At 41.6% G+C, this 17,559-nt stretch overlaps 1 protein-coding gene across 2 annotated transcripts in view; it reads right to left on the reverse strand.

Annotated features, from left to right (window-relative positions):
* Window positions 1–13,096, reverse strand: part of LOC107217445 (homeobox protein SIX1) — a 34,610-nt gene extending 21,514 nt beyond the window's left edge. The window contains exons 1-3 of one of the 2 annotated variants that reach the window (XM_046740262.1): window positions 10,843–13,096; window positions 5,283–5,544; window positions 4,825–5,059 (exon numbers count right to left, since the gene is read on the reverse strand). In XM_046740262.1, the coding sequence (XP_046596218.1) occupies window positions 4,825–5,059; window positions 5,283–5,544; window positions 10,843–11,145 (800 nt within the window). In that variant the 5' untranslated portion in view covers window positions 11,146–13,096. Of the gene's footprint in view, window positions 1–4,824; window positions 5,060–5,282; window positions 5,566–10,842 lie in introns of both variants that reach the window. The other variant, XM_015654976.2, reaches the window with a different exon arrangement.
* Between the last annotated feature and the right edge of the window lie 4,463 nt (window positions 13,097–17,559).

Here is a 17,559-nt window from a genome sequence, read left to right on the forward strand (position 1 = left end):
CATCTATATATATATATGGTACAACGCACCATCGGGTCTGCATGCGGTTTTTTGATCTATGGGAAAATGTACACAGAAGCCGTAAAGCGCGAGGCCAGATATATAATATTGTTATGCTTGTGTACATTAAACACACACGCACGCATGCGTATGTACATTTAAACCCTTCCCCGCAACACGTACGTCAGTTCCGCGGACCGACTCGGTGGTGCTTCCCACTTCCTTCGTCGTCCTCGTCATCGTCATCGCGTATATCCTCCACGTGTTGAGCCGGTCGTTTCGAACCGGTTCGGAAGACCGACCGATACTTCGGTATAATATAACTTCCCGTCGATGTAACAACGCGAGCGATGTACGCAAATACGCACGTGTGTTGGGTACATTGCGGATTAGTTTGGTACCTTGCGGATGATAACGATGTTTGCGCGTGTAATACACCTGCAGCAGGCGAAACTACCGATTCTCGATTATCCCTGCATCGCATGATGCATCGTCGGATGGGGTTGAATAGCGTTTTTTTTTTTATTTACTATCGGTACCGAAAATTGATTTACAGTGCGGTACGAAACAACCGGTGATTAGATCGTGAGTATCGATTTTGGGACGGAAATAGTTTCCGGGTGTCGAAAGGCTTTGGTTTTTATGAGTCTGCGTACCGCGATTCGTTGAGAAATCAAACTTTGTATGCATTTTTCGTTGATTTTGATATTTCAAAGTTGCGCGCAAGGTTTATCCTACAGTTTGTTTGAATTTTGGCACGTTTTTTTTTTTTTTTTTAATTTTTTCACACATCGTCACGGGATTCTTCTCAAATTCTCATCTGGGAGTGAGACACGCTCTAAATTTCATGTTGATAAACTGCTCGTTTTGGATCATGATTCTAAAAAATGATTTATCTTCTTTTAAAATCGAGATATTAACGAAAAATCCTATGAAAATTTGCTGGTATTTGCAAGTAGATGATGCCGGAAAAATTCGTACGCTATGCTACAAATATCAACTGAGAAACCTTGCGCGCTGTGAATATATTCACCTTTTTACACTCCGTTAAAATTGACTCTAAAACATGTAAGAACCTAATGCACGCATACCTAATACCTCTATAAAATTTTCGAAACTCGTTCTGAACGAGTTGAAAAAAATTCCTGAAATTCCTGTAAATACTTCCTGAAATTAAAAAAATCTGACATTGGCTAAATTTAGCGCCTCTACAGCTTAGAAAGATCTTTCTTCAAACTTTCGCCCGTTTTTCAAGTACGTACACTGCGATCCTTCTCCTTGTATCCAGGCTCCGTGACCGGTACAGTCCTCCTCCTCGAACCTCTCAACCCTCAACAATAATTATATATACCCGCTGGCATTGAGCACACAGTTTGACAACAAAACCCCAGAAGGCCGTTTTGGCGAGCAGTGATTTCCTAAGGTTTCCCAGCGGAATTGTTTGCGGATGAAGCCTATGCTAATTTTAGGCCTACTCGAGGAAATCTACTCGTGGATGGTGAACCTCCTTCGCATCCCAAGGATGCGCCATGCCTGGGCCTGACCGAAGCTCGTTCTGGGCCGGTTGTTATTGTTTTAAGAGGAGCGCTTCGCTGCAGGTCGCGTCAAAAGGAAAAGCCGCGGTTACCGCTGGCAAAGGGTTGTTTGAACAATCGCTAACTACCGTAGAAACTCCAAGGGCTCCCTGCAGCCCTCCTCCACCCCCTCTTTTCCTCTCTCTTTTTCGTTGTTGTCTCACGATCTTATTCTTCGAGTCGTAATAACTCGCCGCCACCGCCGCCTAGGCGTAGTTTATACACCGCGCCTACCCTTCTCTCACCGAAACGAAAAACTCACGGAAAAAGGCAAACGTAAGGCTTACAAAAGCCGGATACCACCCGTTTCTGCACGTGGTTCACCGCGACAGCTTTTGCCTCTTTATAGGTACACCCGTACACCTCGGTTTACGCCATGTGAGATACGTTACGGAAAAGTTTGCCCTGAAACGAAAAGCTGTAGACTGAGAAAAATTTCATTTGTTACGGTAACTAGAAAAATTGGGTAAAACAGGTATCGTTGAAAAAAACTTTCGCAACAGTTGCAAGAAAATATAGCAACAGCGATCGTAATGAGAAAGAATAGTAACGGATACCAGACTTTCCGGTAACAGCTCGAAAATTAATTTTCATTTTCTATCCAGAACTGTGTTTTTCGATTGTGGTAAAAAATGAAAATAGTTAAGGACTGAGCGGTAACCGAAAATAAAAATTTCTCTCAGTGCAAGTTTGCACGACAATTTTGTATATAGATCTCAAGCTTTTGAAATGTTGCATATGTTTTGCTACGTAGCGGTTTACTGCTGAAATTTTCTATAATTCTTAATCTGCGATATAATCATTTTTTGTACACAAAATTCATTGTTACGCGAATCGTACAATTTTTTTCCATCTCCGAATATCCTGAAGTCACGATTAAAGATACGATCCTCGGTTGGAAAGTTTGATAAAATGTGTATACATACATATGTTTTTTTTAATAACGCTTTCACACGTAATATAACAATAAAAATAATTTTTTTCCTATTTCACTATCGTAAAATCCTATTGCCGATATTCGAAAAATTTTCACATCGAGTTTTACATCGATGTCTTAATTAACTTTAAAAGCAACGATATAAAAAATTCGAAAATAATTTAGAAAGTTGTGAGTACAAAAAGCCTGTGTACAAAGTATACAATCATCGGAATGAATAAAATGTATTAAGACACTAACGATTCTACGTTTCGGCTTTCCACATTTAAAAATACCCTGATAAATTGAAATTTCGCGTTTTTGACATTTGCTACCGACATATTGCAATCCCAAACAATCCCTGTTTTACAATATTTGTAAATTTTTACCCACATGCATAGATTATTTTCACGTAAAACGTGCATGTATAATTTAAAAAGAGATCCTCCGAGCATGTGTAATTAATTAAACATCACGAGGCGCGTCGCTCGTGATTCCGTCGAGCCAATAATTCATTTCATGCGTCAAGCAATCTGCTCGTTCGTATCGCGAGATAAGGCTCGATGCTGTTGCTGTTGCTGCTGCTAGGGTTGACGGGAGGAGGAAGCTGTCGATGCCCGTGTGTAAATACCGACTGCGTCGAGCGTATACGTACATCGGTGAAACCCATGGGGAAACACGGGGAGAGCTGGTTAACTCCTCGTTCCCCTCGGGATAGGGCGTAAGTACGTATCGATGTGGGCGTTGTTGCCACGATTGTTATTATATTAGCCTCGAGCGGTCAAAATCCAGAGAGGAGAGAGAGAGAGAGAGAGAGAGAGAGAGAAATCATTTAGCGAAAGATTTCACGTGTCATGAATCGCCCCCGAAACTTTTGGATAAAATAAAAATTTGAAACGGGAGTATTTCAAGAATCAATTAATAGGTGAAAGAAATTTTTTTATACTCGATTAACTAAGTCATCATCATCGTCATCGTGGTTCTAATTTTGCCTGATTTTCGTACACACTTAAAAGTTGAATTAACTCGTATAGTATAACACTGATTGTGAGAAACAGTTTGTGCGAATGAACGGTAAAAATATATCAAAGTTTTTAGCATGTTTTAGTTCGAAAGTATACTGAGAAAAATTTCATTTTTTATTGTAAAAAAAACTGTTAAAAAAAACTGTTTGAATATCGTTGGGATTACGAAAAACGAGGTACGCCTAACCGTTTTACGTTATCGTCGATCCTTTTTTGGTTATTGCAATGCAAAATCAGTTTCTGAGGTTTAATCTACTTTTTTAGTCAAACAAGGCTTTAACGTCAATTTATCGTTGCACGAGCGTTAAATTTTCGCAACAGTTGCAAGAAAATCTAGCAACAGTGATCGTAATGAGAAAGAATAGTAACGGATACTAGACTCTCCGGTAACAGCTAGAAAACTAATTTTCATTTTCTGCCTAGAACTATATTTTTGGATTGTGGTAAAAAATAAAAATAGCTAATGACTGAGCGGTAACCGGAACTAAAAATTTCTCTCACAATCAGTGTAGGGAAGAAGAACAAGGTAAAAATCGTAATTGTTCCGTGTATCGTTCTATCGAAGTGTGCGATATTGTCACGATAGAATTTAAGAAAATGACAAGTATTCGTTTAAAAAAATGATATTCTTCACAGTAAATTATAGTAAGTCTTATTTCGTGTGAATATTAGAATTCTAGAAGCATGATGGAAATATTGACATGGTCAATATCAAACAGTACAAGTGAAACTGTGAAGGATAATAGAGAACTGAAACGTGTAAGTTTTGGTTTTTCGTTTGGTGCGTATACCCGGTCAACACTCAATGTCGGATAGACATTTTTCAGATTTACTATTCGAAGAGTCGACGTCGGTAACGGAGATACAACGATCGTCGGAAAAACGTCGACGGAATGTCTAATCCGAGACTTTCCGACCATTCTCACTCGTCGTAATGTCTTGTCGAGTTTCTGCAAACGCACACGGAATTTTTTGAAATTCATATATCGCGACGTATTGATAGCGGTATTAATTGTTCGTCAAACGTCGAAGGAACGTCGGATTGGATATAAAGTTTTTTTTTTTTTTTTTTTTAAAATTTTCTTTTGCACATCGTTTCATTCATTTGAGAATTTCAAGCAATTTCGGCGGACAAAAACGTTAAGAACAACCAAAAATAATCGACGCACCGATTAGGCGCATGCGCACCAGCATACTTACTTTTTGTACGGAAAACGTGCGTGAAAGAACGCGTTGCGTAAATTACTGTTCTGGTTGAAAGAAAACGTAATAAGAAAAACAAAAATAAAAATACAAAAAAAAAACTCACCTGTGTTCCGCTGCCCGGTCTCTTTGTCTTCGGTTTTTAAACCAGTTGCTAACTTGGGTCGTCGTCAGTCCGGTACTTTCGGCAAGCTCGCGTTTTTCCCTCGGCGAGGGGTAAGGATTCGCCGCGTACCACTCCCTCAAAACGCTACGGGATTTTTCTTTGAAACAGTAAGAGGTCTCTTCGCCGTCCCATATCGTCCTCGGCAAAGGGAACTTGCGTCTAACGCGGTATTTGCCTGTTTGATAAAAAATATGGATTGTGAAAAAAACGACGATTGTGAAAAGGGTCGAACCGGATTAAAGGATAAACCGAAAGCTGAAATCGATTGAATAATTGAGTATCGATTCCTTATCTTCCTTATCTTCGAATAAAAAGAAATAATAAAAAAAAAAAAAAAAAAAAGAACTACTCGTTTCGTCCGGGGCGACAAAGGCGGGGTGATATAAATCGATACTGACCGACGGCACCGAGAGGTCTTCCCCGCAGTCGTTCCGCCTCGATGTAGTGGGCCTTCAGCCAGAGCGCCTGGAGTTTGGGGTGGTTGTGAGGGCTGAAAGTGTGGCTCTCGAGTATCCGGTACAACTCCTTGAAATTGCCGCGGTGGAAGGCGACGATCGCCTTCGCCTTCAGGACGCTCTCGTGCCTGTGCAATCTCGCGCACGCCGGCAGGGACCACAAAAATCTTCCGAGGCGTTCGACGGACCCGGCTTGCTGGAGAACCTGTACAGACGACACCATCGCCTTGAAGACGATAGACAGGAGGGGCACACTGTTAGTCGAAATGACGAAAACGCGACCTCCTATTAATCTAGTTTATCTTGTATCTTTTCATCTCGATTCGAAAATCAATCTACCGCTTAGCCGGGTACTTTTCGCTTTATTCGCTTTCTCTATTTTTTCAAACTCTTTTTTCTCTTTTCTTTTTTTTTTCACACGATGCAACGCATCGAAATTTCATCATGTATATGTATGTAGAATTGAAATTTCGTGATAAAGCAATTTTTTCTCCCGTCCTTTCGTCAAGTTTTTTTTTTTTTTTTTTTCTATTCTCTCTTACGATTATTTCGTTATTTTGAAAAATTTACCAGATATACAATTCTTCCGTTTCAATTTAAGTTTTTTCCCTCTTCTCTTGTTTCCTTTTACTTTTCATTCTAGTTTTAGCTAATTTCTTTTTCGCTGTATACAAGACAACTAGCGTCCACGTCACACGATAAGTATACAATACATAGGTATATATTGTACCATTAAGTTAATGAAATTTTTTTTTTTTTGCCATTTATTTGCATAGTTTTAATTCGACATTGTTTGCCGGTTTTCTATTATTTTTTCAATTAATTTTTAATTTTCGACAACGACAATTTTCGGGCTTATTGGAAATTATTTTTCTGCCACTTCAATTGTTCCATCATTCGTTATAGCCGAAAAGAAAATTTGTCTTTCCATTTATATAGACGATATTCAATTATTAATGTACGCATATTTTTGAAGAAAAACAATTATTTTCGTGTGACGCGGGCAAGGAGCTAACGTGTGCAACGACCACATATATATATATATATATATATTATATACACATATATAAATGTATAGGTGAATAGATATAGTGCGATAGTATAATAAATATATATATATATATACATCTAAATAATACAATAACTGTAGTTTCTTCTTTGAGTTTGTCTTTCTCTATTAGGTTTCGTTAGGATGATAAAAAAAATATATATTATATATAACAATATTCATACGTAATTTTTGTAAAATCACTTATATAAAATCATAATTTATAGTTTCGGTCATTTTTCATCCTTGAAATTAGATCTGGGGGGGGGGGGGGGGGGGGACGGGAGAGGTTATCAGACGACGAAGAGGCTGAAATTTTTCCTCATCTAATGTATCGACACGAGATATATACATAATTTTACTTGCCGCGATTACCTAAATCGTAAAGGTCATATATCTTATAGACATTAAGTCGTGTATTAACGTATAGATATTTACAATATCCGTGTATACTATGCATGTATTATGTATACGTATACTGCGATTTTATATACCCTGTAGGTTATAAACATATGTGAGATGCGCTGGATAGTGTAATAATAAAAATTGGCTAAAAAAATGTGTGTATAATATATATACAGAAATTATTATAAGCTATTCCCGGGGTTTATTTTCAGCCATTATATTCTACACATGCAGCGCGTTATGTACTCGATATTGAACATAATACGATAAATAAGTGATGGGTGTATATATAAAAAAAAAAGTCTTGTTGCGAAGGTAAAAATTGGAAAACTGTATACAATGATACTCGATATGCGATGAGGTATAATTTTAAACCGATGTTTTCCCACTTATTTTGCACCCTGTTCTCTTTCCACTCTCTCTCTCTCTCTCTCTCTCTCGCTCTATTCGTCCATTCATTTCTTCTAATTTAATTTATCGCAGAACAGTGATTGATCACGCTTGTCATACCTAATGCTCCCTGTATATGTATGTATACGTGGCTAAAACGTTTGCCAATTATCTTGAGGAATGAAATATTATGTGTGTATTTCGATTCGCGGCAACGATGATTGTACGTGAAAACGGCAAGTATAAATTATCTCTTACGCGAATTGATGTTATTGAAATAATTTGTGCCCGAGTTCTATTTTCGTTTATCTATTTTAGAGCGAGAAAGAGAAAGAGAAAGAAAAATAAGAATAGCGTAAAATGTACGACTAATTGCTCCTTAATTCGGTCGGCACGCTGACGTTACTTTAACCAAGTGACATGTGCCTCAGGTAGATTAGCTCGTGTAACTCAGCTGCAGGTGATCAGCAGCATCGGTGTTGAAACCGAATGACGGTCAACCTCTTTTCTATTTATTTGCAACCGATTGGGGCCGCGCCCGAATTCCGCGAGGGTAATTCCGTTCCGATCATGTTGCTCCAATTATTCATCAACAACTGCGGTGTTTTCCCGCCCTTTAATGCGTTCAAATAGTAGATCCGATCTATTCATTCCGGAATTGATTCATCGTTTGCTTACGCCGATCCGAACAAATGGGTATATAAAAATGAGACGTGAAAAATTAGTAAAGAATATACAAATATTCCAGGGATCTGTCAGCTTGTCGTTAATATTTCGATTTTACGCAATTAACTCTAATTGTAATATCACGCAGGCAGCTGTATCGTGTGATTCTAGTTATAGCAATAAATACCGAATCTTCAAAGCAACGTCAAGTCCGAGAGATTCGTGTACGAAATGAATTTCGAGTGAGAGAGAAAGAGAGTAATAACCGCGTATATGCCCGATGATTCAATTCGTACGAAGGGGAAAAAAATGTATTAATAGTATTAATACACGAAGAGGATGTAGCTGGTACGTGGTTCTTGTGATGATCCGAACCGTAAATCACTCCGCGATATGCAGGGATTTAAAACTCGCCGAACGGAAGATCTATTCGGATCAAATGTCAGTCATCGTGACCTAAAAATCTCAATGCTGATACGTATTATGCCAGAAACGGCAAGGTTTTATTTATTCTCCTCGCCTTGTTATTCGTGCAACACCGCGAGGTATCGATTATTGATGTCATTCTTCTTATCGATCTTTCACGTTAGGAGAAACCAAAGAAAACAAAAACTGGGGAGTAATGGAACATCAGGAATGGACGGAGCAGTTATACTCCTTTCCACTAAGTGCCAATATTTAAAAAATGACGTCTAATGGTACTCGAGTATCTCAACAAGTCGGGAGTGTAATGAGAGTGCTTGTTGAGTATGGGCGTAGAGATGAGTGTACTTGTAGAAGGGCCTCGGCGTGATGAAACAATGGGATCCAGGTGCCGAGGCTGCGTGGTACGGCAAAGCCCATGCAAAGGAGAGGGAAGGGTTAAGATCTATAATTATTACCGGTTGAAATAGTGGCTGTAAATAGTCGCGAGCGTACCAAACCGTTTACTTGGTACGTGTATACACAAACCCGAGAACGTTTTCACACGTCCAACACTCCAAGTGCTGCATTAAGTCCGCTTCGGTATAGCACAGGGAACGGCACAAACAGGGTTGACAGGTGACGAAAGCTTTATTGGGGGGAGGTTATAAATAAATATTCAGAGCTGATTGTAGGTGCTGTGGGAAAACTTGGAAACGGCTAGGATCTCGCTTTTCAACTATTCGCCCCGGACTTTTCTCCGCGAATGCAGTCGTCATGCATTTGTGGCAAATATCACAGTGGCAGAAACCCAAACACAAAAATTTCAAGGTTCTGATCTAACAGTAATCTAAATTCACTAGCAATGCGCAGTCCATTGTTGGACTGTTTGGTAACGAATTGAAGATCTTTTGCAGCGGTGATTGACGGATGATACAGCACTTTATAACTCCTTGCGAAGGATGAATAACAGTTTTGAAATCGGATACCGAACCATTTGAACGGTATTAAATTCGGTGCTCCATTTTTTACGGTTTGTAGGGAAGTCTGAGAGCGGTACAAGAGTCAAATAAGATGGAAATAATCAGACTGTATAGGAGAATCGTGTCACCAAAGTACAGAGGAAGCAGGAGAAAGATGAGAGCTTGGAAGCTTGATGGCTTCAAGTTTAATGGCATGCAACCGTTTTCCATACGCCATGTAACACATGGTGGATGAGACCCCTTAATTTATCTCGATACCAAGGGTCACGTGACGTGACTAGAGTGGTGGCCTCGATTGAATTACCGGATTACGCTTGCCGACTGGCGGCATGGCATAGCTTATAGGTAATCGGTGCCAATTTTACATCGACCGAGTATGACTGTGTAAACAATCAATGCCCATCGTGTTCTTTGTGTATAGGTTAGTTGGCGTACCGGGAATTGTGTAAACCATTATATCCCTGCCTGGGGATTTTCTTATGCCTGTATACTAAATGAAACGCGAAATTGAACGTGGGGCTTTGCATGCATGCGTGCATGCAATCTTCGGAGACGAATACCATGCAGGCGGAGTTCTCTCTCTCTCTCTCTCTCTCTCTACTGATGAACTTGATGGTTTACGCAAACGTTTCTTAGCCCGTCGATAATGCAATGAGTCTTTGTACAAAACGACGATGGCTATACGACTTTGCAAATTCAAAAGTCTAATCATAGGTCGTTGAGCAATAATAGAGGATATTTATGTTACTGTGCGATCTGAAGATGACCTGAGAAAATGAGCTTGAAGATTAGACCAGGGTTGAAGACAATTCGAGCTGCATGTCTTTGTCGCCTTTGAATTTTATAGTCATATTCCATTTACGTTCACATTACAGCTGCACAAGTTTTTAACAATCAGGCAAACTTCTCACACTCGGCACAATTCTGTCATGCAATTGCGAATAAAGTGAATACGTCATTTATGGAGTTTTACAAATTCCGTAGATGTCATCTCACGATGTAGCCAAGATTATTATAAATTTATGGCCCCTGAAGCTAGATTCTTAGCACATGATATTCCACTGGTGCGAAATAAGACAGTTGTGGTTCTGTTCCGTTTTGCAACGTAACTACAAGTTGGTTTCAGTTTCACGGGCATTCGACAAATGTCTGATTCAAACATTGTATAGCTACGACTCGTCACTCCAATGATCAATCAATACTTCGTTCATTGCCTAGGTTAAAGTTCCCCGCCGGTCGCACGCAGGTATAAAAACTACTGTGTCAATTTTCGGATACCGCAGAAATCCGCTGCACTGCGCTTGTCGTAGAAATTCAACATCGTATTTAGTGGTACGAATGTCAGAGTTAAGACGGTGTTAAATTAATCGGGGAAAATGGAAAACTCGGTACAACACCGAACCGTCTATAGGTACGCTTCGACAAGGGAACCCAAAAAGATCAGCATTTGAACTCAGGCTCCCAGCGTTTATACTGCGTAACGTATGATTAAGGTCTCGTGATGAAACATGATCGAGAAAGAAGAAAAAAACTAACCATCCAACGAAACCGTTCATCGATCGCGATCGATCGAAGGCAACCTCTACCTTCAAAGAATGTACAAACGCACCTCACAAACGCAGGCTACTTGTTCCTGGGTGAACCCAAAGCTGGGTAACTGTCCATTGGTTCCGCCGCCGCCGGCCGAACTTGCCGGGCTATCCTGAGGGCTGTAGGTCGTCGGTCCGCCGGCGGTCGTCGCGTAGCTCGCGGCTGTTTGGGCGTCTATCACGGGGGCCCCCGACCCATGACCTAAGGGCGTCGGGGTCCCCTGGGGGCTGTAGTCCCCAGCCGGACCCAGCAAGTCGCTACCACCGGGGCCCATGGCTTGTTGAACCCCGGAGCTCGCCCCCGCGCCCCCGTACCCAAGCATCACCTCATCGCCGGGGCCAATTCCGCCCCTTGCAACTCCGCTGGATCCGACCTCCACCGTGAATGTACTGCGAATATTTTTCACTCTCCCACCTGGTCCCGTTCACACTCAACGCACTGAGGATCGGCACTTTTTCACACCGCGCGCGATTTCGGCTGTTCGTCGTGAGGTTCTTCGACGACTCGAATCACTCCTTCACTTCATCATCGAGTCCACTTATCACCGATCATCCTTTACTCACCACCACCCGTACTTTGTCTTTCGTATTATGTACACTGATGAATCGGTCTTATATCGATGCTCCTTGGGCTCCGGGCACGTCTCCCTCTTTTGGACTCCCTTCGATTTCGGATAGCTAATGTGACACGCTGGCCTCGTGGTGTGGATCACTCGGTTCCTGCCCACCGTAATTCGGAATTTTTTATCGCGTTTAACCCTCCCGCTACTGGACGCGGTGGTATCATGACGTGATCCGAGGGTACGACAAGAACCGTAACACTATTTTACCCAGAACGATAACCATGTCGAACACTCGCCGGACATACAAGGTGCAGGCAAAGCTGTGCAACGGAAAGTACCTGCAGGGTGGGATGCACAATTATCACTTCAGCTGAGGGTGACCGGTGTCACTACAATGATCGTAAAATCAGTCCGGCAGAGGATGATGACCGGTAGATGATGATTCACGAGACAGTGGAGTATCGAGTGTAGTAAGTCGAAAATGTTGAACAGACGGTAGAGAGGAGTAGTTCAGTGTCGAGGAACATGAATGTGGGCTAGTCGCGCGCGTATTCGGATATTTTTAGTCACTCCAGAGTCGCGCTGTTGCTGCTGGTGATGTTGGTGCTGCTAGTGCTCTCTTGCTCTCGGGTGTCGCGGCGCTCTTTGGCGTACATAAGCTATATTCTCAGGTTACAAACAGCACTAGCAACGCCGCTTCCGACTTCGGGTTCCCAATGAGGACGTCAGGAACGTTCGCGTTTCGCTATCGCACTTTGGTACAATTGCACCGACGGTCGATATTGGTGTCCATTTTCCAGTTCAGTGTTCGCTTTATCACGGTCTCGCTCTATTTTCGAATCCCGTGTACCAAGACCTGCGAAATTCAATCCTCGTCCGCGCAGGCACACTGATATTGTACACGTTGCATGGAGTTGGGAATATCTCGATTCCTACGTCGTCTATTATTAGCCCCGGGTTCGACTTGAGAGCTTCTTCTTCTCAGTCTTATGCCGAGTCTACTACCTACTGCTTCTGCTTCTTCCTCTTTTCCTCCGCTTCCTCCTCCTCCTCATTCGCTTGCCAGCTCCTCGTTCCGATCCAATGTTTTCTTCATTTATAAGCCGCAGCACGTTTCGCGGATCCGTTTGGGCTGTTACATTTCTTCTTTAAAATGCTCCGTTCGCAACATCCTAACTCCTCTTCTTTGCAAGTACATTTACCACATGACCTGTTTATTATATTTTACACACGCACAATCACCATTTATATACGTCTAATGCACAATTTATTATCATTTACACACTGTCACTGTAATCGAATACTTGCTTTCATTTGCACATATATACTCATTTACCAATTGCCCACTGTTGGATACTATTACACACCACCGTTTCAATCAATCGTTGTACCAAGTGGAGTGGAAAACCTTTGGTAACAAAGTGGGAACCGAGACGATATAAGAATGAGAGAAAAATTTCGCCTGACAATACAACCAAAAAAAAAAATCAAACAGTAAAATGAAAAATCTAGTATAAAGCGGTGGAGGATTGAACGATGTTGAGCAATAAATAATTAAGCCCTTGTAACGTGAACGTGCGTTTCCTTTCTCGTTCTAGCTCCAGTACGATAGTCAATGGATATCCCGGTGCCGAAAAATTAAGGGTATCCAGCATACTCTCCACACGACCGACGCGCTTCAGAGATGCTGTCGTATGCGCACCTACGAAAGAACTGGCGAACGGCGGGGCCCAGTTCTGACCTCGTTGTCATGCGCAGCTTGGAGGCTTATTGGCTGGGGGTTTGGCCTCCATGACGACTCCGGCGACTCGCATTTCCATTGGCTACCAGGCGGGGCGAGTACCACCATTCTAAACCGCTATTGGACCCGACCTAGGCACAAGGTATTAAACTACACCTTTCATTCTACCCCAGTCTTTTCATCAACGGTCTACCTGTGAATTGTTCTAATACGCCTTATACTTGCTGTGCAATTATCGTGGTGTCGACTAAATCACTATCGCTTGAATGACCTCAACAATTCGCACTTGCCCGTCGACTGATAACTATACATGGCGTATGTGGTATTCTCTTTCCGACAAGGAAAATCCGTGCATCGTTGAAACTCAAAGAAATATCTCAGATATTCATCCTTTTTTTACATCAGAACGCTGCAACGATTATGTTGAAACACTTCCTGCCTTTCGGTCGATTTTAATTTCACCTTCTTATTTCTCGTCATTGCAGTGGCTTGACTTTTATAATTCCAAAATATAACAGTCGCCTTCTTCGGCTTGCTAAATCGGTTTTTTTCCCCCATACAATACGATTAATATTTGGTTACTTCGTTTACCGTTTCGATTTATTTCTGCGGTAGGATTGGTCGTATCTTATATAGGTACAGGTCCTTAGGTATTGACGTTATACGAATAAGAAAGGACGATCGTGCATTCATTTAAGATAAATAATTGCGTATGCATTATACGCGCTGATACCTTCGTACGTATACTTACGACCGTACGTAGGTATACCTACTTGAATGTATCATATATATTATATCTGGGGTCGAGAGGTGTTGGCTGCAGTAATTTGAGATGTGAGAAAAGTGCGGAGTAAGCTTTTCTCCGGAACGAGACAGAGAAAGAGGTAGAGGGAGTGTAAAAAATGAAAAAGTGCTTGTGGAGAGCGGTTTATTGTTATCGCTATTGTAGATATTTACGCCTCGGGTTTTCAAACTGTTATCATACAACGCCGACTGTCGACTGGGATACATTATTACACTTCAGTTTGACGACCACGATCATATCGCTGTAATGATCAGAATATTACGGTAAAAAACCGCCCGAACAACCTCATACACACATCCATCTTATTATGCTGATTAGCAGTAACTTGATATACGAAATATTGCAGAAATTTACTCCGTCGAGAATAAATAATACATACACGGGATTAATTAATTAAGTTATAACACCTGCATCACCTTTGTTCTTCGCCTCCATTCGTACGATTCATTTCACAAATCCGTAGAACATGGGCGAGCAGAAAACTGATATGATATACATGATAAGAATTTGTACAGTAATTGAAATTCTGATCGGCCATTTTCTTCATCGAGTTCACTGATAGACCTGCCTAAATATTTCACATCAAGTTGCACGCGAGCTGGTCATAAATCGTGTCAGGGATATAGATGCGCGTGGCTTAGGTACAAGATGGATCAGGCGCAGGGATAAACTAGAGACACAATATAATCGTATCTTCGCGTTCGCGACGTCGTGTGTATGTAGCTGCAGTACAAATGTCAAAAGGTCAATGTAACGATTGCCCCTTATTTCATGCCCCGAACATCCAATTTCACCTCATGATACCTCATGATAGTTGGTTTGTATATGTATATAAGATAGATTGAATTGTCGAGAAAATGACACACGTGGAGTAGAACAGCTTTCAGGAATTATGTAATACCCAGTGCGGTATTTTCAAAGTGTAAGAAACAAAAATTTGACATTCAGAGTTTTTATTGGCCAGAATTATCGATGAAAGACCGGGACTATTTAGACACGCGCATTTTTGATACGCATTAAGTTTTGTATGAAGCATCGTATCAAGCTTTGTTACCTTTGTGTTAACAGCATGGAAATGTTTTCCGCGATGCTTTCTTAAGCTGGTTAAAGATTTTGAGTAAAGAAAACAATCCGCCGCTGAAGAACAACTTACCGTCGGTTGTGAACGATCAGCGGGTGACAATGCGGTTATAATTGTCAGTCTGTAAAACGAAGAGCTAATTTCTTAGTTAACGAATGACTTTGGAAGCGTGACAATGCGGCGTATAGACGACCAGACTACGATCGATTTTTCCTGACTTTTTATCTTGTTTTTCCTCTTAGCAACTGAAAGAACGCGTTCCTCTTTGTGCTACCGCAGTAGATATTCGACAATGAATCGTATCTTGGCTGCAAAAAGACTTCATACATGTTATACCTCACATAGGAAGCGTCATACATTGTTGAAATCAGTTTATACCATCTTCGTACAATGCACGCCCTGAACGGCGTAGTTCAGAACTGCTGCGGCCATGTTGATTCGTTACGAATCAAATTTCCATCAACCCTCAACTCTCGAAAACATTCCCCTTCTTATTACCGCCGGCATCGTTATCTACGAACCGATTCACCCTGTCGTATTATTACGCCGTAATCCCAAAACCCACTCAACAACGGTCCAATTGACTCGCGGCAGAAATATTGCAGAATTAAACTTTCGGTATGCTCTGATGAAAATACTCACCGTAGGCAGTTGAAGTTGAAGTTGATGTACGTTCTGCAGGTTTTATACACACACACCGTACCATACATAAATTGCACAATGCCAGCCATTTCCTTCCTTCCTTCCGTTCCGACTTCCTTTGGCCAGACGAGAAGCCAGCAGTGCGATGAATTGAAGAGGGCTGATTGATTTTCACAATGGGGTACCGCTCCGTTTCGATCAACTCCACGACCCCATCGTATAGCGGCAGTTTGTCCCGCCTGCATGTCTGCCCGACTCGAAAGTGTCTGTTCGATTTACTGAACTGTCAAATAAACTTGAGGATGAAAATTTCCAGCTATACAAGCGACGTGATTTAGCAAGGTAGACGCAATGAGATCTGAGTAACCCAATGACCTAAAAAGCTTCCAAATAATGAACCTTGTGAATTTGTGAATTTGTCAAAACTTTGCAGTTTCCTCAAGTGACTTTTTTTCTCCCTATGTCTGTTACGGAAAACTTGTTGCGGATGCCTGAGTATGGCTATAACGAAACCCTGAAGTGCACGGAAATAAGAGCATCGCTAACAACAATGGGCTGCAAAAGGGCGGGCGTCCACTGCAGCAGAGAGTGACATTGATTTCTTTATCCCTCGGGATCTGGACGTTGCGTAACAATGCGAAAAGCGGGCAGTGAAATGCTCGTATCGCGTTCCCACAGGTGATGAGGAGGCGCCAGGTATAGAATGCAGCTTCTGATGCAGAGAGCCCCATAGAGCGGTTGAATACCTTGTAATTGCCCCGTCGTTCCCCATTCATCCTCCCTTGCTGCCACAAAAATTCACTACCAAGAACCCCGGACTTTACAAGCTGCACACACATGGAACACAAAGCGCAATACCTACAAGCAACTCAGTTCAGTACGCCCCACATCTTACAGGACTAAAGAACAAATCATACGCTTCAATTGTCAGCTAATTACGGTCTGTGTATACTGTATAGTGTATAGCTATAATCCACACACCCCAGTTCACTCGTTTTCTTGTAAATAATTACAAATTCATTCGGAAACAGACGGTAGTTCCAGTTGTAGTTCATAATAGGTGCCTATCATAGGAGGACACTTGCCAAGTTTGAAATGCGTACGATGTCCGACTGTTGAAAGATCCTTACAACCAAAGGTTCGATTAAAAGTCCAGAGCGGATCTTTTAGTCCCTGTATCTTCTTTTCTGGGTTGCTTCTAATTGCACGGTTGACAATGAACACAAAACAAATGGTCTTCATTTACCTAACTGAGAAAATGTCAAACAGTTTTTTATCCAGTGAGATGTTCGATACGCTATCGATGTCTTTTGGTTGGTATTGAAGGGGTATTTCCTCTATTGACACCGACGGTGATCGAGATTGAGCGAAGCTATTCCACGTTGAAAACTTGGCGGAAGTTGAATTATCAATATCCTGCGAGGTGGAAGCTATTGGAGAAGCCTTCGAGTCCAAGACGAGTGTGTTTTTCCGCAGAATCGAGGGTCCGCATGATTTCTTTGCAGGTTTTCTCTTGCACGATACTTGACTGTTCTTCTTACTTTTGAAATTGGCGTCCCGCTTATTGTACGGATCTTTTTTAAACCCTGCCACATGTTTCACCGGCTTATTGCCACCACACGATGAGTTTCTCTTTTTCTGCCTATTGCTACACCCGCCGTTCTTCCTTGTCTCCTCTTTTTTCGGCGGTTTACAATCTTTCGCATTCTTCTTTCCGACATTTTCGTTACCATCTATCTTCTTGGTCTTCTTCTTGCTTCTTGGGACGCTGAAGTTCTTCGTAATAATCTTCTGTCGCCACTGCGGTTTTCCGTCCACTCTCCACTCCTCTTCACTTTTCTCTTGAACCCCGCTTAATCTTTCTTTTATACCGTACTCGGACTTTGAACCACAATTTGTCAGACT

The sequence above is a fragment of the Neodiprion lecontei genome, chromosome 5 (genome assembly GCF_021901455.1).
Source record: "Neodiprion lecontei isolate iyNeoLeco1 chromosome 5, iyNeoLeco1.1, whole genome shotgun sequence".
Classification (NCBI taxonomy): Eukaryota; Metazoa; Arthropoda; class Insecta; order Hymenoptera; family Diprionidae; genus Neodiprion; species Neodiprion lecontei.